This window comes from Protopterus annectens, chromosome 8.part0 (genome assembly GCF_019279795.1).
Source record: "Protopterus annectens isolate FY-2018-M chromosome 8.part0, PAN1.0, whole genome shotgun sequence".
Lineage (NCBI taxonomy): Eukaryota > Metazoa > Chordata > Ceratodontiformes > Protopteridae > Protopterus > Protopterus annectens.
The window spans coordinates 1,107,677,943-1,107,700,077 of NC_056741.1; the positions used below are offsets into that span (position 1 = coordinate 1,107,677,943).

The following is a 22,135-nucleotide window of genomic DNA, read 5'->3' on the forward strand; positions in this document are numbered from 1 at the left end:
CACTGCTCAAGCAGTTCCTCAGAGGGGCCAAAAACTTAAAACCACCCCGGATAGCCCCAACTTCAGCCTGGGACCTTAATTTTGTATTGGAAAAACTCACTCTCCCCCCTTTTGAGCCAGCTGCAACTGCAGAGTTAAAATTCCTTTCTTGGAAAACAGCTTTCCTTTTAGCAATCACTTCAGCAAGAAGGGTATCTGAATTACAGGCCCTTATGGCAGTGGAGCCTTTCATAATCTTTCATGCGGACAGGGTGTCCCTCATGACCAATCCCTCTTTCATGCCCAAGGTTGTATCCAGTGTGGCTCTTAACCAGTCCATTCATTTGCCAACCTTCTTTTCTAATCCACAGAACAAAGGGGGAATGGATACTGCACTCCTTAGATGTGCACAGACAACTTAGATTTTACTTGGACAGGACTAAACCTCAAAGGAAATCTGAACAACTGCTGGTGGCATTTGCTGCAGGGGCAGAGGGGAAGGCTATTTCAAAGCAAACCATTTCTAAATGGATAGGCCATTGCATTAATTTCTGCTATAAGCACCATGGAAAAACCTATCCCACAGGGGATTAGACCCCATTCAGCCAGGGCTGCATCTACCTCTACAGCCTTTCTTAGAGGTGTCCCTACCAGAGACGTCATAGAAGCTGCAACCTGGAGTTCTGTACATACTTTCACCAAGCATTACCATTTGCCAATCTTCTCTAAATCCAGAACTGGCTTTGCCACTGCAGTCTTGCAGGGCCTTATAGCTGGTCTTAATGCTATCTAAATTCCTCTTCCCATCCTTAGCTTTGGGAATCTACTCAAATGTGATGACTGCAACAGTGAAACATGAAGAACAAAGTACAGTTGTGTACACTTACCATAAATGTAGATGTTCAAGTGTATTCACTGCTGCAGTCCTGGTTACCCTCCCTCCAGCCCCCTGACTTCCTTTGGCTATAACCTCTATTCTCCTTTACTATACTTAAAAGCTTTTTGGTGTATTTGCTTTTTTGTTGTAGGTATAACCTTGTGTGTGTGTGTGTGTGTGTGTGTGTGTGTGTGTGTGTGTGTGTGTGTGTGTATATATATATATATATATATATATATATATATATATATATATTTATTTATTTTTTTAATTTTTTTTTTATGGCTTTCCATTAAGGGGGCACCTGACATCTGGGGCAAGAAAAACTGATGTAATGGTGTCGGCTGCATGCTTTATACCCCTGACTACCTGACATTATGGAAGATGAGACGGCAACTGACGCAGGACCCAAGACTTTGATAATCAGGCTGACTGAGGGCTACTGCAAGCAGATAACCCAAATGTGATGACTGCAGCAGTGAATACACTTGAACATGTACATTTATGGTGAGTATACACAACTGTACTTTTTGAATTGATATAATAATTTAGCGACCAGTAGCACATGCCTTCTTGCTGGCATTCATGGTGTGTATTGGTCCTGAATTGTGTCCCCCTGTCCGCACATAGATTCCAGAGTTTTAGAAGAGCTGCTTGAAAAAAGCACTGGATAAAAGTACTTGAGTTCCCATATTTTCTACTGACTACAGAGTGCTCTCTTGAAAGATGATGTAAGAAGCATCTGCATGTCTGCTTTCCTTGCTGTTATTTGACTTCCAAAGCGATTTTGGGTCTTGTATGCAGAAGTGAATGTTCACCTTGTATTTGCTTTGTCTGCTGTTTGACCGTTTATGAAAACCATACATGCGCATGCACACAAAAACAAAGAAATTATTTGGTATAACTTTTTTCTGTATTTACAAGTTTACAGTAATAGTCTACTTTATAGTTCTTGATCTAGGGATATTGTTGAAGACATTTCTCTAGGGTTTAATTTGAGTATTTTTTTTTTGTTCTAAGATGATATTTTTCCTAGTCTGCTGCTTGTTTCTGTGTGGGTCTATATTACATGATCGAACGGTCAAATATTCGAACATGTAATAGTCGACCCATAATAATCAAACCACCACAATGTCATACGGTTCAATGTAAAGTGCGAAATGGAAGTTTTCCATTGTCTGCACAGTAGTGCGATATCGGAGTTGGTATATTTAAGTACCAGGGGGTGTGGGGGTGCAGGGGGGCTTGCCCTCTTGTGTAGAGAGCATTTAAATGGTTTATTTGGGTGGGTTTTTTTTTTTATTTTCCGTTTGACATTGTCGTGGTTCGATTATTACGGGTAGACTATTAAGTATTCAAATATTTGACCACTCGATCACGTAATATAGACCCTTTCTGTGTTCATCTGTTTCTGTCTCTCTGCTCCTTTCTGATTGCTTGGGGTCGTGTACAAATTCTAAAGGTGTTCCTCTGAGTTAGTTTTGTGTCTGAGACTGGAAATTTCCCATTTAGTTCAACTCTTCAGTTATTGATGCTTCATACTAGAATGATGTGATCCTTTGAGTTAATTGGCAACAGCCAAGTCATTTCATTTACTGTTATGAGCAGAGTTTTCAGAAAGTATTCATATTTATTGCATTCATATTTCATTTGAACATTTTGTAATTGTTTTGCAAGTGTGTTTACTGCAAAATAACACTAATGCTTTGTGTTATTTAGGAGTTCAGAAAGTGAGCATTCCTTGAAGAGAAAAGTAAATCTTGTTTTTGAAAAGATAAAGCCATTTAAGGTAAGACTTGTTAGAAAAAAGCTATGTCTAGATGTTGTTTTTAATGTGTGTGCGTTTGGTTGATTTCTTTGACATTCTGACATCATGGTGCTGACTTTTTTAATGAGCATTTTAATATCTGGCTGAAGTTAATTCTTTCATTGACATGCTGGCGTTATTGTGCTGAGTTGTGTTCGGAGTGGTCTCTCCTCAGCCAAATGCTTGCCTTTGTACAGAATGTAGTGCCTTGAATAATTTCCCCAGAGGGTGAAGGGGTCAGGCATAAGAACCATAAGATGCCTAGCCACGTATACCTTTATCAGAAGGATTTAAAATTCTTGCCACCCTTTAACAGTACTTAGCACTACTCATCTTACACTCAAGCAGGACTGTACATAATAACCCTGGTGTAACTTTGTGTCTACCAATCTAGTCATCAAGACTAGCCTTAGAATAGACAAAGTGATAACTTATTCCGTCAGCTGGGAATATGTTGAGTTAGGAACATATCCCTCCATTGAGCCCTGCAAATTTGGGTACGTTGTACAGGGTGTTTGAAGACCCACTGGTTTTGCAAAGAAATAGATCAAATAGGATTGGGTCTTTCATGACTCAAAAAGTGAGACAAATGGTCAATCTGAAGCAACTGTCAAGAGAGGAGAATTTTGGTAATCCATTGAGATCATTGAAAAATTTAAGGCATATTTTTTTTTGTTAAAATTTTTGGCGCCTTTCTAGTTGAATGATATACTTGATTTGATGTTATCCATGTCACTATTCCTCACTTCTGGGTCATAGTATCCGAGCCGGTAACTTATCAGACAAATCTTAGGCTCGAGCTCCTCCTACTCTCATAGTCCCTTGCTGCCCTCTAACCCCTTAGATCTTGTTTGATGCTCACCACTTCAGATGCGATTCCCTTGGCTTGAGTCTCTTCTGGGGATAAGTGCTAAATTTTATACCTTCCTATTGTGTTTCTCTGTGTAGAATTTATATATTTGTATCTGTTAGAGTTTTAGTCTTAGTCTTGTATCCTCCCCAACTGTTTAGTTATTCTTATACTTTCCTTTAAGCCTTTTGGCGCCATTTTTTTTAAACAAAAAGATTTCTCTAGTCTAGGCTTTCATTACCTTTTCCTGCTAGTGGTGTAGTTTTGTGTTTTGATTCTCTGCTGGTTTTTGGACTTTGGCTTGGCTACCTGGTAATTGGTGTTGGTGTGTGTGTTTGGATTTGGCATGTGTTTTTTTTTTTTTTTTTTTTTTTTTCCGTCAGAGAAGCTAGTGGGTTTAAAAAGGTGCTCCTTGTGTGGTCAGAAGATGCCCATGTCTGACTCGCAAGAGGAGTGCCTCAGTTGCTTGGGTGCCAACCACCTGGAGGTTGAATGTGACATTTGTGCAGTGTTCAACCCCAGGGCCTTGGTTGAGTGCCGAAATATGTTGTTATTGAAGGGCATGGTTCAGGGTGGTTCAGTGGCCCAATCTCCGGCCAAGCCGTTTCCTTCTGACCACAAGGCTCCTCCTGTCTCAGGGTCCTCTTTCTCAAAGAAACCTAGGCTGTCTGATCCTAGCTGCTTTGATCCAATGACCTCTGATCCTAGGTCATGTGACTCTACCCCCAGATCCAAGGCCTCCACTTAGAGGCCTTTGGATCTGACCAAGACTGGGCTCTACCACAGGTCTGACCTCCTTGGATCCAAGGCATTCAGGTTCTAAATGCTTGGATCTGAGGTGGGTGGATATGAGATCTCTTTTGGATTCCACCATTATAATTGAGAACTCTCCTTCAGATTCTGGCATGGGGCAGCCTTTTGCAGCTCCCAGGCACAGAAGCTGATCTTCTGAGAGGCATAGGAGGTCCTGTGGGTCCAGGCATGCATCCCCAGCCCAGTCTTCTGCTTCTTCTTGGTCTTCCAGGATCTTGCTTCCCTCCAACATGGACGGCATGATGAGGTCCATCCTTAAGGCTCAAATTGTTGGGGCTTCTTGCATCCCCTGCCCATCCAACTAGGGGTCTTTTGCCTGCTTCTCTGCTTTTGTCTCCTCGTGTAACCCAGGTGGTTTTGGATTTTCAGCCCCTGAGGCACAGTAAGGAGGTGACAGCGATACCTAGAGCCCACTTCGTCTCTATCCTGTCAGAGTCCCTGACTGGTTTTGCTGTCCCTCCCTCAGAGCAGATGGGGTCTCTGGCGTGACCACTTGCTCCGGAGTCCTTGAGGGAGGGTTCTGGTCCAATCTTTTTAGACCAGTCTCTGCCCCTTGGTGCTTCGGCTCTCGACAGCTCGGGTCCGGAATTATCTGTGGGTGTTGAGGTGGTGGCATGCTTTGCTCCCTCTCCTCAGGCGGTCTTGCCCACCAGGAATGAAGAGGGGGCATTGTCTAGCCTTTTGGCCTTCCAGGTAGTATATAGGACCTTCTCCTCTGCTAGAGGTGCCTCCCCTGCTAATCCAGGGTCCTTCCCAGCCCCCGAGAGCCAACTTTCCTCATCCTGCTCCTGGTCAGGCCTCTTGAACCAGCCTTCACGTGAGAGTTACCCCACTTGGGGTTCCCCACTCTTCTGAGTCCTTCGCTGAGCCCCCTCAGAGGAGGTATCATGGAAGAGATTGTGCAAGAGGAGGCACCTAGACTAGCCTATGGAGTCTCTTATTGTGATTGTAGTCCTCTATGAAGGGGATAGGTCCCCCAGGTGTCCACCCAAAGATCTTCAAGTTGAAGGGTGAATGTTCTGCCCAACCGCTGTTCTTCGAGGAATCTGTATTCCTGAAGGCGTTTGGGACAGGACCATCTACCATCTGGGTCCCCCCCCTGTGGATGAACTGGTAGATCTTATTACCAGCAGGGCATAGAAGGAGCCAGATACTGTGGAGCCATTGCCAAAATCAATAGGCAAGTTTCTAAGCCCTCCCACAGACAAACAGATGTTCTTCGTGTTTCACTGTTGCAGTCATCACATTTGGGTTATCTGCTTGCAGTAGCCCTCAGTCGGCTTGATTATCAAAGTCTTGGGTCCTGCATTGGTTGCTTTCTCATCTTCCGTGACGTCAGGTAGTCAGGATTATAAAGCATGCAGCCGACGCCATTACATCAGTCTTTCTTGCCGTGCGGTGCCTGAAGCAGAAGCAATTCACAAGTGCCGGATGGCCGACTCCTGAAATTTTCGTTTTCGAGTTTCAGAACCGAAGACTTCAACTAAAGCTAAGTACCCCATTAGGGAAACTTTTTCTTGCAATAACCCGATGTCAGTAAAAGTCAATAATTGTATTTCTTGTGGAAAGCAAATACCTCATAAAGATTTTCATTCGTACTGTATTCCTTGCCTTAGGCCCTGACCACGACGTACCTCTCTGTCGGTTTTGTGCCTTTATTTAAACCACAAACTATTTGTTGTCTGTACATTTTTGCTTCTAAATATTTAGGTACGCGTTTCAATTATCCAGATATGTCTTCAGTAAGCCACCTGACTACTGACATTCCGAAAAAACACAAAGATAAAGACAGAGACAGGCCGCCTAGGTCCAACGCTACCGACGACACTTCTCCTAAGCTAGTCGCCAGTTCGCCGGTACTTGGTGAGGTGCTTTCGCAGCCCCTGATACCCGCTACTTCAGATTCAAAGGCCTCTACTGAGACCCATTCGGAGTCCGGTATGCCGTGAGATGCTTCAACTTTGGAAGCTGTAGATATCTCTACCTTGGATGGGTCCGGAGCCGCTGTGCAGGCACCGGCTTCTAAGGGTGTATTCAGGCCTATTGACTTGCATGTTAAACCAACACCATCCTCTTCTTCTACGCCTAAAACCCAAACCATGCCTAGGAAACCAACGCCCAAACTGCATGGTCAGGCCTCTATGCCTAAAAAATAAATGATAAGAATGGCTTAAGACCTTATTACTTTAATCAAGGGAAGCCAACCTTCCCCCTCTGAGACCTAGGACTGAATTTGCTTATGATACTTCTGACCAGAATTCTGAAATTTCTGTCTCCTCCGACAACCAGGATTTACCCTTATCTACCTATGAGGATTCTGATGCAGAGGATTATATTCCCTTTGCTTCTCTCCCAGAGGATTTTTCTTTTGGTGAAACCTTGCATACTCTTAGGGAACATTTTCACTGGGAAAGACAGGATTACTCTGATTCTAAAAAGAGGCTTAGAGATTTCTTATTCCTGCCCCAACACAGGCCTTTAGCTATCCCTCCTGTGCTGGACATTGTTGACAATGGCTTTTCGTAATCTAGCTTGGCCCCTGACTCTCTACCTCCTGCTCCCAGAAAACCTGATAGATATTACAGGGTTCCTGATTCTCACAAGTTCCTACTGCGGATCCTGAGACCATTTCACAGGGACCCAGGGGCATTAAGACTACTACTGCCAAAAATCCTACCCCCTCTGATAGAGATTCCAGGCCCTGGATGGATGGGGTAAGAAGGTATACACCTCTGCAACCTTGGCCATCAGGGCCTTAAATTGCCACTTTCATATGTTAAAGTATCAGCAGCATATTATTGGATTGCTTAAACAGAAAATGACGTTGATTCCTGATTGTGCTGAAAATAAGGATTTACAGGATTTAATGCATTCTGCTGAACAAGTTAGAAAATATACTTTGCAATGTGGTTTTGATTCACTAGAGGCATCTTGCAGGGCTGCTGTCACCGGGTCTGTATTTAGAAGGCATGCTTGGCTTAAGGAGCAATCTTTGCCAGATCATGTTGAAACTAAATTGCTGGATGCTCCCTTAAACCAAGACCGCCTGTTTGGCAACAAAGCAGAAGTAGTACTTAAAAAGATGGAGGAAAAAGCTAAATCTATGCAAACTGTTAAAGATTTCCTGCAAGTACAACCTCCCAGATTTTGTAGGCATTGGCCCTCTAAGAATTGGTCCTTTCCTGTCTCTTCCAGGCCTTCAGTCCAAACCCAGAACCAGTAGAACACCCAGGCTGCAGTCCCAAGGGACTCACAGGACTAAGCAGTGGGGGGCTCCCACTTCCAAAGCAGGAAGTAGTAAGACTCCCCCCTATGGTAAATTGTCTCAATGACTTAACTTTAAATCTTCCAAGCCCTGCTCAACTGACTGTTCCTTTAGGGGGCATGATTGCCCTGCAGGCAAAAAAATTAGTAATTTATTACCCAGGACAAATGGGTTTTAAATGTAGTTTCCCAAGGATACAGATTCAACTTCCACTCCTTACCAACCAGAAACGGTTGGCCAAATCTACCCACAAATCAGTGGGCAGAGGCTCAAAAGCAAGTTCTCTTTCTTTTAAGCATCAGGGCTATTCAACCTGTCCCAGAAGAAGAATGGGGACAAGGTTTCTACTTTTTCTGGTACCCAGAAAAGGCAACTTCTGGCATCCTATCCTGGCTCTGTCTATCCTAAACGCATTTTTTGGTAATCCCAAAATTCAAGATGCTAACTCTTCATTAGCTGCTTCTTATGCTAGGCAAAGATGCCTGGTTTAAAGGAAACCTACCTGCACATCCCAATAAGGGAATCTTGCAGAAGATACCTACACTTCAAAGCAGGCTACATGCACTATCCAATGTTTTTCGTGTTTCACTGTTGCAGTCATTAAACTTGGGTTATCCTGCTGGCAGGCTACCCTCAGTCGGCCTGAGTTCTAAAGTCTAGGTCCGGCGTCGGTTGCTGTCGCCTCTTCCCTGACGTCAGTGCGACAGGGGTATAAAAGATGCAGCCGACGCCATTTTCTTCAGTCTTTCTTGCCGCGCGGTGCCCGAAGCAGAAGCAGTTCGCAAGTGCCGGTCGGCCGACTCCTGAGATTTTCGTGTTCAAATTTCAGATCCGAAGTCTTCATTAAAAGCTAAGTACCCCATTGGGGAAAACTTTTTTCTTGCTCCAGACTGATGTCAGAAAAAGTTAATAATTGTATTTCTTGTGGGAAGCAAATACCTCATAAGGGCTTTCATTCTTACTGTATTCCTTGCCTAGGCCCTGACCACGACTTTGCTAGTTGTCTGTTTTGTGCTAGATTTAACCAACACACTATTAAGCGTTGGTTCAATTTTGCATTTCATTATTTTGGCAGAAGATTTAATTACACTATGCCGTCGGATAGCCATTCGGCTACCGGAATTAACAAGAAACGCAAAGAAAAAGAAAAGGACAGGCATCCAAGGTCCAAAACCGACGACGCGGTTTCCTCTAAGCCAGTTGCCGGTCCTCAGAGAGATGCTTTCGCAGCCCCTAACGCCCGCTACTTTGGACTTGCAGGCCACTACAGATTCCCACGTGGAGTCGATTAGGCCGCTGGAAGCTCAGGGTATTGGACCTTCAGAAACAATTCCCTCAGATTGGTCCGGAGCCGTTGAGCAGGCATCGGCTTCTGAGGGTGTTTTCAAACCTACTCAATTATACAGGATAATGTAGTCATACAAAACACACCTCTCACTAAAGCGGTGATGGATGTCATTTTGGAGGCCAGGAGGCCTAGTACTGGAAAATCTTATTCTGGAAAATGGAAGAGATTCTGTGCCTGGTACCAAGCACAAGGAATTGACACAGCAGTGCCAAATATTCCTCAGATTTTGCAATACTTAACTGAGATGCTGGACAAAGGCCTATCTTTTTCATCAATTAAAATTCATGCCTCTGCCATTTTGACTCATTACAATACAGAGCCATCAATCTTTTCTCATCCTTTAAGGCAGTACCTCAGAGGAGCCAAAAACTTAAGGCCTCCAAGGAGATCACCAGTATCTGCATGGGACCTCAATTATGTTTTGGAAAAACTCACTCTGCCCCCTTTTGAGCCAGCCGCTATTGCTGATATCAAATTTTTATCTTGGAAAACAGCTCTGCTCCTAGCAATAACCTCTGCAAGACGAGTCTCGAGCTACAGGCACTCATGGCTGTGGAACCTTTTATCATTTTTTATCCAGACAGGGTTTCTCTGAGGACCAACCCAACATTTATGCCTAAGGTAGTGTCCAGTGTGGCCCTTAATCAAACTATTCATCTGCCTACCTTTTATCCAAACCCACAGAATAAGGGGGGGAGAGAATTCTGCATTCTTTGGACTTACACAGACAGCTATGCTTCTAATTGAACAGAACCAAAGCTTTCAGAAAGACTGAGCAACTACTAGTGGCATATGCTGCAGGATCACAAGGAAAGGCTATCTCTAAGCAGGATCACAAGGAAAGGCTATCTCTAAGCAGACTATTTCAAAGTGGATAGGCCACTGCAATTGTTTCTGTTATTCACAACATGGCAAGCCAGTGCCTAAGGGCATTAGGCCACATTCAACCAGAGCAGCAGCCACTTCAGCAGACTTCCTCAGGGAAGTACCAACCAAGGACATTTTAGAGGCTGCTACCTGGAGTTCAGTGCACACCTTTACAAAGCACTATAATTTATCACTCTACTCTAAATCCAGGGCAGGCTTTGCCACTGCAGTTTTGCAGGGACTCCTAGCCGCTCCTAATGCTATTTAGCTCCAGCCTCCCAACCATAGCTTTCGGATTCAACCCAAGTGTAATGACTGTAACAGTGAAACACTAAGAACATAGTACAGTTGTGTACACTTACCATAAATGTAGATGTTTGAGTGTATTCACTGTTGCAGTCCAGGTTATCCACCCTCCATCCCCCTTATCTTTGCTGGAACTTATCTGCACTTCTCTAATCTATACAACCTCTGTGGTGTATTTGCTTGTAGATGAAGGCTTGTAGATGAAGGTATAACATATATATTTTGGTGCATGCATGTTTTATTGGCATATTTGTAGCCTACTCTTTTGGGGGCACCTGACATCTGGGGCAAGAAAAACTGAAGAAAATGGCGTCGGCTGCATCTTTTATACCCCTGTCGCACTGATGTCAGGGAAGAGGAGACAGCAACCGACACCGGACCTAAACTTTGGAACTCAGGCCGACTGAGGGTAGCCTGCCAGCAGGATAACCCAAGTGTAATGACTGCAACAGTGAATACACTCAAACATCTACATTTATGGTAAGTGTACACAACTGTACTTTCTCTGCACTGCCCTTTGGCTTATCTACTGCGCCCAGGGTTTTCACAAAGTGCCTAGCTCCAGTCATTGCCTTTTGCAGGCATAGAAATATTCAGATATATACCCATAGCTGGACGGTTGTCTAATTCAGGCAGAAAGCCAGGACATACTATTGAACCATCTGGCATTCGTAAAGAAATTGCTGACTTCTCTGGGTATACCATAAACGAAAAGGAATCCCATCTTGTACCCTGCTAGCAAATTGTATTCCTGGGAGCAAGCTTGAGTACAACTTCCCAGATGGCCTACCTCATGCCAGAGAAACAAGTTCATTTGACAGCCTACTTCAAACTACTGGTCACAAAGACCCAGCTATCTGCAAGGAAAATACTGCAAGCCCTGGGGTTCATGGCCTCCTGCATTCTACTAATTCCATATGCAAGACTGCATATGATGAAACTACATTTGTATCTAAAATGCCTATAGTGTCAACATTCTCAGACTCTAGAATCAATGATTCATATCATACCTTGTCTACATATAGAGTTCCTTTGGTGGGCAGGCCTGCCACCAAAACAAGGGACTGCCATTCACTCTACCCCCTGCCGTACAAACCCTAACAACAGATGCATCACACTATGGATGGGGAGCTCACATGGAAGGGAAGTGCATTCAGGGCAAATGGAACCCAAGTCAAGTGCACATGCATATCAATCAGAAAGAAGTGTTAGCTGTACAGAATTCTCTGACAGCCTTCAAGGACCACATTGTTCCAGAACAATTATTGGTAAAGACGGACAACACCACTGTTATGTAGTACATAAACAAGCAGGGAGGAACCCACTCGTACCCTCTCTGCAGACTAGCCATGGCTCTGTGGAACACAGACTGAAGCTACCAAGTGCACCTACAGGCTCAATTCCTGCCAGGAAAGTTACACTGGCAGACGACCTAAGCAGAAATCTCATGAACCCACACGAGTGGAAACTGGAACCAAAGATATTCAACATTTTGTGAAACAAATGGGGAAGCTCAGAGATAGACCTGTTTACCTCCCCCCAGAACTACCAAATGGACAAATTCTGCACAAGGGCTTCCCACAAACAAGCTTGGAAAGTGGATGCCCTGTCCTTCACCTGGAAAAATCTATCAGTTTATGCCTTTCCCTCCTCTGCCTCGCCTCTCCAAGGTACTACTAAAGATCAAACAGGACAAACCAAGGACAATACTGATTGCACCAGACTGGCCATGCCAACTCTGGTACCCTCTGTTGTGCAGTGTGTCACTGCTGACACCATGGCATCTGCCTCAGACCCCTACCCCAGCTGTCCCAGCAGGAGGGCCATGTTCTGCACCCACAGCTTCAAACCTTGAACCTGGCAGCCTGGCTAATTACCTGATCTCTCCATTACCATCCCTCAGTAAACAAGTGATGGATGTCATTCTGGAGGCAAGGAGGCCTAGTACTAGACAATCCTATGCTGAAAATGGAAAAGATTCTGTTCATGGAGCCAAACTCAGGGGATGGGCACAACAGCCTCCAATTTACCTCAGATTCTTCAATACTTAACTGATATGCTTCACAGGGGCCTTTCGATTTTCCTCCATCAAAATTCATGCCTCAGCCATTTCAGCTCATTACAATACAGAACCCACCCCTCTTCTCTCATCCACTGTTGAAGCAGTTCCTCAGAGGGGCCAAAAACTAAAGACCACCCAGGAGAGCCCCTACTCCAGCCTGGGATCTCAACTTTGTATTGGAAAACCTCACTCTACCTCCCTTTGAGCCAGCTGCAAATGCAGAGTTGAAATTCCTAATGCTGTCTAATTTCCTCCTCCCATCCTTTAGGAATCTTCCCAAATGTGATGACTGCAACAGTGAAACACGAAGAACATAGTACAGTTGTGTTTACTTACCATAAATGTAGATGTTCGAGTGTATTCACTGTTGCAGTCCTGGTTACACTCCCTCCAGCCCCCTGACTTCTGTTGTCTATACCTCTATTCTTGTTTACTATGCTTAAAGCTTTTTGGTGTGTTTGTTTTTTTGTTGGAAGTGTAACCTTGCATATAATTGCTTTCCATTATGGGGGTACCTGACATCTGGGGCAAGAAAAACTGATGTAATGGCGTCAGCTGCATGCTTTATACCCCTGACTACCTGACGCCATGGAAGATGAGACAGAGACGCCATGGAAGATGAGACAGCAACCAACACAGAACCCAAGACTTTGATAATTAGGCCAACTGAGGGCTACTGCAAGCAGATAACCCAAATGTGATGACTGCAACAGTGAATACACTCGAACATCTACATTTATGGTAAGTATACACAACTGTACTTTCCTCTTCTATCTTGTGTAAAGAAGGAACTTAAATGGTGGACTCAGCAGTTGTCTCTAAACCCAGGTCTTTCCCCTCTCAGGAACTCTTCACAGATGCCTCATATGTTGGATGGGGTGCAGCCTTTGCCTCCCTAAAAGCACAGGGGTTATGGTCTCCTCATCAATAGAAGGAGCAGGAACACATCAGTGTTGAGGAGATGAGGGCCATTCTGCTGGCTCTTCAGACCTTTCACCCTCTCTTCACCCCTTTGCCTCTACAGATATTCACAGACAGTACCACAGTGATGTGGTATATCATGAAAAAGGAGGGACAAGGCCTTACCTCCTTTGCCGATTAGCTCTTCTGGTTTGGGATCTTGCTGTACAGTATCAAGTGGCTCCAGAAACAACTTGCATCCCTTCAGGTCAGAATGTTGTGGCAGACAGCCTGAACAGGTCTTTAACTCAGTCACATGAGTAGTAGATGCTTTACAGGGATATTTTTCTGGAGATTATCCACTAGTGGGGTGCTCCTCAAGTAGATCGGTTTGCCTCCTCTCCAAACAGTTAGCTTCCTCTGTTTTGTTCCAGAGCCCATGTCCTCTGGTGTGGAAGGTGGATACCCAGTCCTTTTCCTAGAAGGGGATGTTTCTTTATGCTTCCCTCCCCTTCCTCTCATTCCGAAAGTCCTGTGCAGAATTCAACAGGACACTCCAAAAATCATGTTGGTGACTCCCCTTTGGCCGAGACAGCATTGGTTCCCTCTTCTACTTCATTTAACCAAAGGCAATCATCACAACTTACCTCACTGGGTGGATCTACTCACACGAGATAAGGGATCTCTCATCCATCCCCACATGTCCACTTTACAACTGACACTGTGGGTGGTAGGATTTTGATACCTCACAGACACCTATTTTTGAGGATGTGCTTGAGGTTTCTGCAGAAGCCCAGAAAATCCTACTTATCCAAATGGTAGAGGTTTTCTGTTTGGTGTGTCTTGTAACCTGGAACCTCTTACTGTGGATGTCCCTTTGGTTGTCTTATTTGTGTGAGTTGCTCTGTACTGGTTAGGCCTATTCTTCCATCAAGGCCCACTTATCAGCTATCTCGGCTTGTCTGCCTTTATCTCCTTCTCTAGCTGTAGGTTTGAATCTAGACAATTTCTTAAAGGTGTCCTTAATATCAAATCACCCAGGAAGCCTATCCCTTTTTCCTGGGGTCTTAATTATGTTTTGAAGAAACTAAATCTGGCTTCTTTTGAGCTTGCTGATTCAGCTTCCTTGCAACATTCTTGGAAGACAGTTCTTTCGCTACAATTGGATCTGCCAAATAGGTATCTGAACTACAAGCCCTTATGGCCTTGCCTGTCTTTCTTAGTGTTTCATAAGAAATGGTGTCCTTGCGTACTAATCCTCTTTTTATGCCCAAGGTGGTTAATGAGCTGTTAGTCAGTCTATTAGTTTACCTACCTTTTCCCCCTCTCCTCAGTCTACCAGAGAGAGGGTGCTTACATACCTTGGATGTGCGTAGACAACTCTGATGTTATTTGAATAAAACCAAGTCCCTTAGGAAATCTGATCAGTGTTTTCCTTGCATTATAGGTCTCTAGGATTAGCCGTATCCAAGCAAACTATTTCTTCTTGGATTGCCAATGCTATTTCCTTTTGTTACACATTTCATGACAAGAGCCTTCCTTCTTCAGCAAAGGTTCATTCTTCTGGAGCTGTGGCTTCGTCTGATGCCTTTTCCAATGAGTTGAATACTACCTCTATTTTAGAATCAGCTACCTGGGCTTCTGTGCATACCTCTACTAATCACTACAAGTTAGGTATTTCTAGAGCTAGAGCTAGTTTTACCAGGGCCATTCCTCATGGTTTCATAAAAGGCTCTACTCATCCTTCCTCCTCCTAATTCTCTTCTTAAGCTTTGGCACTCTCTCATATGTAAGTAATACTGCAGCAGTGAATGTGAGGACGTAGTACAGTTGTGTAAAATCTTACCATAACAGTAGATGTCCTTGCCTTCACTGGTGCAGTGTTCACCCTCCCTCCTTCCCCATTAGTCCTTACCCTTCCTGGATGTGCTAGTCACCTCGTGGTATTCCTTAGATTGGTGTTCTTACTGGGGCAGTCATTTCTGATGAAGGCATGCATGGATGTCACTTTTGTGGCCCACACAATACAGGTACTGTATGTTTGATATTCGGCATGCCATAAAACTTTAGTAGGCTTTGGTATACTTGCTGATGTTGGGCTTTTATGGCAGGGAAAACCCATATGTAAGGACTACTGCAGCAGTGAAGGCAAGGACATCTACTGCTATGGTAAGAGTTTACACAGCTGTACTTTTTTCTGTAGTGCGGCATTGAATAGGCAAAGGAAGTTAGCCAATTAGTAGTACATTTTTTCTATTTTCTTCCTTTGTCCAGTATCTTGTTTTGACAGCAAGAGGGTAAATCTGCATACATGAGGTGGCCACTCTTTAAGTAAGTAAATAAATAGTATGCGTGTGTGAATACCTCTAATCTACTTTGATTTCAACTGCATGACCTTGGTTTTATCTCTGAAGTTTGACCATCCCTTGTGATATGTTTGATTTTCTGGTAAATCACTAACTATTGAAGTCGTTTAATTATGACAGGGGCAGTACAAGTACATGACTGTAATGTGTTCCATGTTCCTTGTTTCCTCTGTCTCGGAAACGGAATGGTTCCTATCTTCAAGTAATGCCATTACACTGACAATAAAGCACAATGGCCCCTACAAAAATGCATTGTGGGAAGACAACATCTGCATAACAGGGGGCACCTTATACTGTGAATGTTAATGAAAAAAAGAAAATCACAGATTTTGTGCACACAGTGTGAAAATACAAGGTAAGCCCTAATGTACAACACAAAAATAAAACAATTTCATGGCTGTTCATTTCACCGATGTGCAAGTGATCTTTAACGCATATGTAACAATCGGTCATCATTTACAGATAGCATTGTCATGTAATTAGAACATACTTTTTACTGTGCTATGTCAACAGACTATATAAAGCTGTGTACTGAATCTCGATGTTAATGTAATGGACATAATTGTGTTTTCTTAGAAACTGCAGCTATAACTTGAAGATATTTTTAATACCTTCAGGTAGATATTAAGGTACTGTAACACTAACCTCTCTTTCACCACAGGTATAATGTGTTATATTTATGGACGCTATTCTGATCTTCATAGAAAGTGCATTACTTTTTAGACTGAACAGGTAACAGGGTTTTTGCTTCAGTACAGTTGGTGATTGTTTTCTTTTTGAGCAGTCACATCAGGGTTTTTCATCAGAGATTTTTCAGTCAAGAAATATAGAAAAGGCTACACAGGGAAAGGATACTTGTGAGCTTATTGCATTAATTTGATGCATATGTGCTGTACTGAAGTAGTAATAGCTGTAATGCCATCAGCATACTCAAAGAAATTATTGAGTAGTCCATAGATTCCTACAATATGAATGCATCACTCTTCCAGGTTTTTGATCAATGTATCTTGATGTGTTGATACTACAAACCACGGGTATAGTAACATGTCAGTAGGGTTAAAGTCAGGCTAGAATTGCCATTTGGGTTTACAAACTGCAGCATTTGCAGTAAAGTGTAGCATCCCATTTACTTGTAGCATAACAAATGAAAAATCTGGTAAAACATTATATAGTGTTGTGACTGCAGTCTTAAATATACATTGTGTAAAAGTGATATGTTTATTATATTTTGTAGCAGTAAAAATAATTTTTCAGTGCAGTTCAAGTTGCGGCTGCATTTTTGCCTTTGAGTTAAGAGTCCTATTTTAAGGATTTTTATTAGATAATTATCCCAGAAACATTTCCTAAAAATGTAATGAGAATATGGAGAGTTACAGAGATCGCTCCCTGATAAGTATTCAGTTAATTTGTGATCAACACACAAAACTACAGTTACAGATGACCAGATTTTTCCAAATGCAACCAGCACCTGGTTAAGTGACTTGCTCTGAGTCACACAGTAGACAAATGCAGACTGAGGGAGCCAAAGCCTGGCCACTGGAAGTGTCTTGTTAACAGCTGATAGCTAATTGTGTGCACTAACTGCCATGTGAGAATTAGAGGTAACAATAAGATTAAAACCAGAAGGCAGAAGGAATTACTACACTATCCATTTTAGCAACGTACTCTCTTGTTACTTACCAGTAGATACCGCCATGTTCTTCCATGGTCAAGTCTTCAAAGCTTCCATCCAGCTTAACCCTTCAATGTAGTTACAGACAGCTCAGCTTGTGGCTTATGAGCCTCTGACGAAAAAACAGCCAGGGAGAACATCCTAAGAGCTCCACTTCAACCCATTTCTTTCCATTTAGGTTTATGGTGTACTACGGCTTTCCATTGTGTATTAACTTGTCAGTGTTTTGTTAGATGGCAACAAATATATGAAGTGTAAATAGGTGATTGAACCCACAATTCTCTCTCTCCAGTAACATGAATGATTACATACATTAACTTGTATTTTTTCCTGTAAAATGTCTAAAATGTAAGCAAAGCTTGCAGCTGTGTCTTGTGAGATACAAATTTATATAAAACAAACAGCAGTTACGTAAAACTGAAAATGTTGTGAATGTTTTTGTACAAACAAACGTCTGCACTGAACGAGTAGTTGTCTTGCTGAAGAGCTGTTGTTGACAGCAGAGGAAGGGCAGAAATATCTCTAAGTTTTAGCACAATTTTAAAAAGGAAACTAATGTTCAGGATAGGAGATAGTATCCACACTCACCGAGTCGGTTACTCTTGGATTATATAGTCTGGACTTGGTTACTTTCTGCATTACATCAAAAAGTGATTCAGTGCAAGTGAATTTTGAGTATTGAGCTTGTAGAAAGAAACAGCCTAGTAGCCATTTTCAAAATTAGTAATTGCTTATGCCTGCCTTAGGAGTGTTTCCTAAGGCTGCAAGTCTGCTCTTATTTATGCTGTGCCTGTAATTCTAGTGAGAATTAACTAGCAAATATTCAGCTAGGTAGATGTTTAATTTTTATGCACCGTGTTTAAACCTGGTTGTTTTCTCTACCTTTGTGCAGTTGCCTGTCGTCTTAATGCACTACTCAACTTCTTAGTGACATATTTTATTTTTTTAAGCTAATATGAAACAAATATTGTAATCAGTATGAGGGTATTTACTGATTTGTTGGTGACTAGATCCTGGTGTCAGTTTCTCATAAACCAGACAGTTCTACTATAGATTACTATGAACTTTTATACTTCTTTTGGCTTATTTTCCAAGCATTGCTAAGTAACTGGAGTTTTCCAGATGTGAATCTAGAGTGGTGGCAGACTACACTGAGCCAAGAGAAAAGAAGCTGCAGTACTGAAGGGTGTAGCTAACCTTCCCTTAAAATTGTATGTGCGCAGATATATCAGTTTATTTAAATTTTATAGATATGATGATGTTCTTTTAATTCTTCCTCACAAATGGGTTACGGATCTGATCCTCTGATCCGATTCGGCTGCTTTTATAAGACTCAGGATCTAAATTTTGAGCTCCTGCCTCTACCCATAATGCTCTGTTCCATCCCTAACTCCTCAGATCTTGTTTGCCGCCATCATGTCAAGATGCAGATCTAGTCTCAAGTTGTGAAAGTGAAATTTAACTTTTATATTATTGTTAACATTAAGTTAATCCTTTAGATTTTTGGCAGTTTATCTGTCATAGTTATTGCCTTTTGTCTTTCCTCCTCCCTTGATAAATGTTTTAGAACTTTGCTGGCATTAGGGTGTGCTTTATCTTCTTTACTTTCCTTTCTTAGTGCCTTTGGTACTTTTTATATCTCTCTTAGTAAAAAAAGTAAAAAAAAAAGTGTGTAAACGTAGTTAAAGTCTTGACATTTTTAAGAGTTGCTGTCATGATTGTTTCTCTTTGTAGCCATGTCTGCAAACCCTCTGGTTTTAAGACATGCACTTCTTGTGGGCACAAGATCCCCAATTCCGATGCCCACAAGAAGTGTGTCTTCTGCTCCGGGGCCTGAGCATTTGAGGTCAGTGTGTGACATGCGCATTTTTTAACCCTAGGGCCACCTCTGATCACCGCAGTAAACGTATACTCAAGGGCTTACTTCCAGCTTCATTTCTTCATCGGGGATCAAACTCTCTCTAAATCACATCATGACTCTGCAGATTTTAAAAAGTGAGCTCAACAGAAGTCGAAGAGGGCGTGGCCTCCTTGGAAAATTACAAAGACTTCAGATCCGAAGACCGTGCCGCCTCCTTCAGATCCATAGCCCTCCTCAGATCCAGCTGGAGGAATAACCATCACTAGCTGTCCTGTGCCATCCACCTCCTGCTCGGATTCAAGACCCTTGGATCTGAGGGCTAGGAGCTGATCTCCAGAATTTGTCTTGAAGCCGGTTTCTCCAGCATTAACCTCTAAAGTTGTTTGAAATCCCTAAAAAGCATTCCAGGCCTGTATCAGCGGCATCATACAGATCCTCTAGGATCTTGACTGAGGCAGATATGGACAGGATGATGAGATTTCTCAGATCCAGATGGGGGTCCTTCCAGCTCCGTCCCCTCTTGGATCTATGAGTGCACCTGTCCAACCAATACCATCTCCTTTTCGGATCAGACCTGCAGTTTCGGAGTCTCACGATCCAAGATTCCCGAGAGGGTCAATGTCTGATCTAAGGAAACTCACTTCCTCAACTCGGGTGGTGTCCCTGACTGGATGTTATCTGATGCCATTAGATCGGGGTAGGTCTTTGATCTGAGAGGTTGGCACCAGGTCCGATGGTTTGGCTCCTACTTTGTTGGATCCCTCCCTTCCCCTTGGTTCCTTGACTGTTGACAGCTTGAGTTCGATTCTTTTTGGGGGTTTCTTGGATCTGGGGTTGTCCATGATCTTTAGTCCTCGGCTGCCTCTGCTCCAAGGAGGAGGTGGGTAGGTGTCTCTGGGTCTGTCAGCATTCCAGGTAGTAGAAAAAGGACCTTCTTTCTGCATAGAGAGCCATCCAGAAACTTCTCAGGTTCTACTCCTTGCCCCTCATCAGGTCCAAACTCTGAACCCCTCATTTTTGCTCCTCTGGGTCAGGCAGCTCCAGGAAGCTTCCACACAAATTCCTCAGTGGGGCACCCCACTTCTTCAGATACCTCTCCCAAACACCTCACGGAAGAGGTACTGTGGAAGAAAATGTGCAAGAGGGGGCACATAGACTCCCCTGTTTAAGACACTGATTTTGCTAGGGGAGAATGATCCCCGCGATCACCACCCGACAGTGTCTGTTTTTGGAGACATCTTGGAAATACTTAAACAGAAGGGTGGTTGGTCTTCCCAAGCTCCTTCTTCTGAGGAGTCTGTGTTTTTGGAGGCTTTCGGGGGTGGCCCATTAAATCTTGGGTGACCCCCCCCCCCCATTGGATGAACTTGTTGATTTTAGTTTCCAGTCTGGCTTGGAAGGAACTGTGCACTATCAAGCCCATCCTCAAATGACTGGATAAGTTTTTAGTCCCTCCATCAGACAGACCCCACTGGAGCAAGGGAGTGCCCATTGATGCCATAGTTGTAGCGACAGCTATTAAGAAGGAGCTAGCCGAGCAGAGCTCCTCTGTTCATCCACTGAACGGGAAGTTCAGAGCGAAGGACAGATTTGGAAAGCACTTGTATGCCTCAGCCACATTCGCACTGAGGTTGTTAAATTACCTGGCATGTTTTGCTTGCACAGAGACTTGATCAAGGAGCTTTCAAACACGTCCATGTCTGCAGAGGATCTCAAGAACATTTCTCCTCAGCTGGCTAATCTTACTTCTGTTGCCAATTCATCAATGAGGCTGATCTTTCACACAGCAGTGTGCGCCTCACAAATAGCTAGTTCAGGCATTGCCATTAAGGGACATGCCTGGATGAGGCTATGTGACTTTGCAGAACCCTTCAAGGTGTCTTTTGTTAATGCCTCCTTTGATGGCTCATCCTCATTCGAGCCATCAGGAAAGGATTTGCTTACTTGCAGCGAGCAGGAAGGAAAGACGCTGTCTGCCATTGGAATCAAGTTTTCTACCCCTCAACACTTTTTTTTTTTTTTTAGGAACCTGGGAGGATTTAAGAAAATGTGGTGCCAAAAATCATGGAGACCTTTTCATTACTTACATGGTGATACTGTCTCCAGAGGCAGAGGAGGAGGTTTCAATGGCAGGTGCCACTGCAGAAGCAGAGGGGGGTCCCTAGAACCAGAACTTCATAGACTCTTTTTCTGATAGGCCCTATCAGCACTCCTGAAATGGTGCCCAATTCATCTCTGGAGGTAGTCAAGTGTCTTGTTTCCCTGCACCTAGACGCTGGGGCAAATCTTACAAACAAAGCATGGGTGCCAAATGCAATGTCCAGTGGTTACTACATTCCCTTTTCCTTTCCACATTCTGTCACAAAGAAGAAATTTGCAGACATTCCACCCAGTCAGAGAGAGCACACAGGTCAAGAGGTTCAAAAGCTGCTACAAAAGAGTCATCCAGGAGGTCCCAACCAAACAAATAGGATTCAGAAGTTACTCCCGCATATTTTTAGTGCCATAGAAAACCAGGGAACCAAGACAAATTCTGGATCTAAGCAATCTGAATCAGTTTGTGAAGAGGTCAAAGTTCTGAATGGTTATGGTTCAGTCCCTCCTGCCCCTTATGCTCCATGATGATTGTATGTGCTCTGTAGATCTCTATAATGTGTATTATCCTATAAAAATAGACGTGCTCCAGGAGATGCCTGCACTTTTGGCTGGGAGCCAGCCACCATTAATTCAGAGCACTGCCCTTTGAACTCACCACAACCCCCCAGGTGTTCATTAAATGCATGGCAGTCATGGCAGCTCACTTGAGACTCAAAGGATTTCAGGTGTTTCCCTATCTCAACGATTGACTCCTCACCACTCCAGCCAAGCATCAACTTCTACAAGCCAGGGATTACTTACTTCAGCTCTCTAGCTCCGTAGGCATTACAATAAATCTTGCCAAATCAAAGCTGACTCCTGAATAGACTCTGGAATTTATATGAGCTCAAGTGGATACTAGGATTAAAGTGGTTACATTGCCTCTTCATCGTGTTACATACTTAAAAAAAAATCAGGTGTGGGACTTAACTATCTCATCTGTCCCCTCCAACAAAACTAGTGTTGCAAGCTTTTGGGTCAGTGTCTGCTGCTATTCTAGTTCTTCTAGCAAGATTTTTCATGCAA

The 22,135-nt window shown here is 43.3% G+C and overlaps 1 protein-coding gene across 2 annotated transcripts in view; it reads left to right on the forward strand.

Moving 5' to 3' along the window:
* The window catches only part of CGN (cingulin), a 1,354,172-nt gene that overhangs the window by 503,941 nt on the left and 828,096 nt on the right, over positions 1 to 22,135 (forward strand). For both annotated transcript variants that reach the window (XM_044080636.1, XM_044080637.1), the window contains exon 4: positions 2,576 to 2,645. In XM_044080636.1, the coding sequence (XP_043936571.1) occupies positions 2,576 to 2,645 (70 nt within the window). The remainder of the gene's footprint in view (positions 1 to 2,575; positions 2,646 to 22,135) is intronic.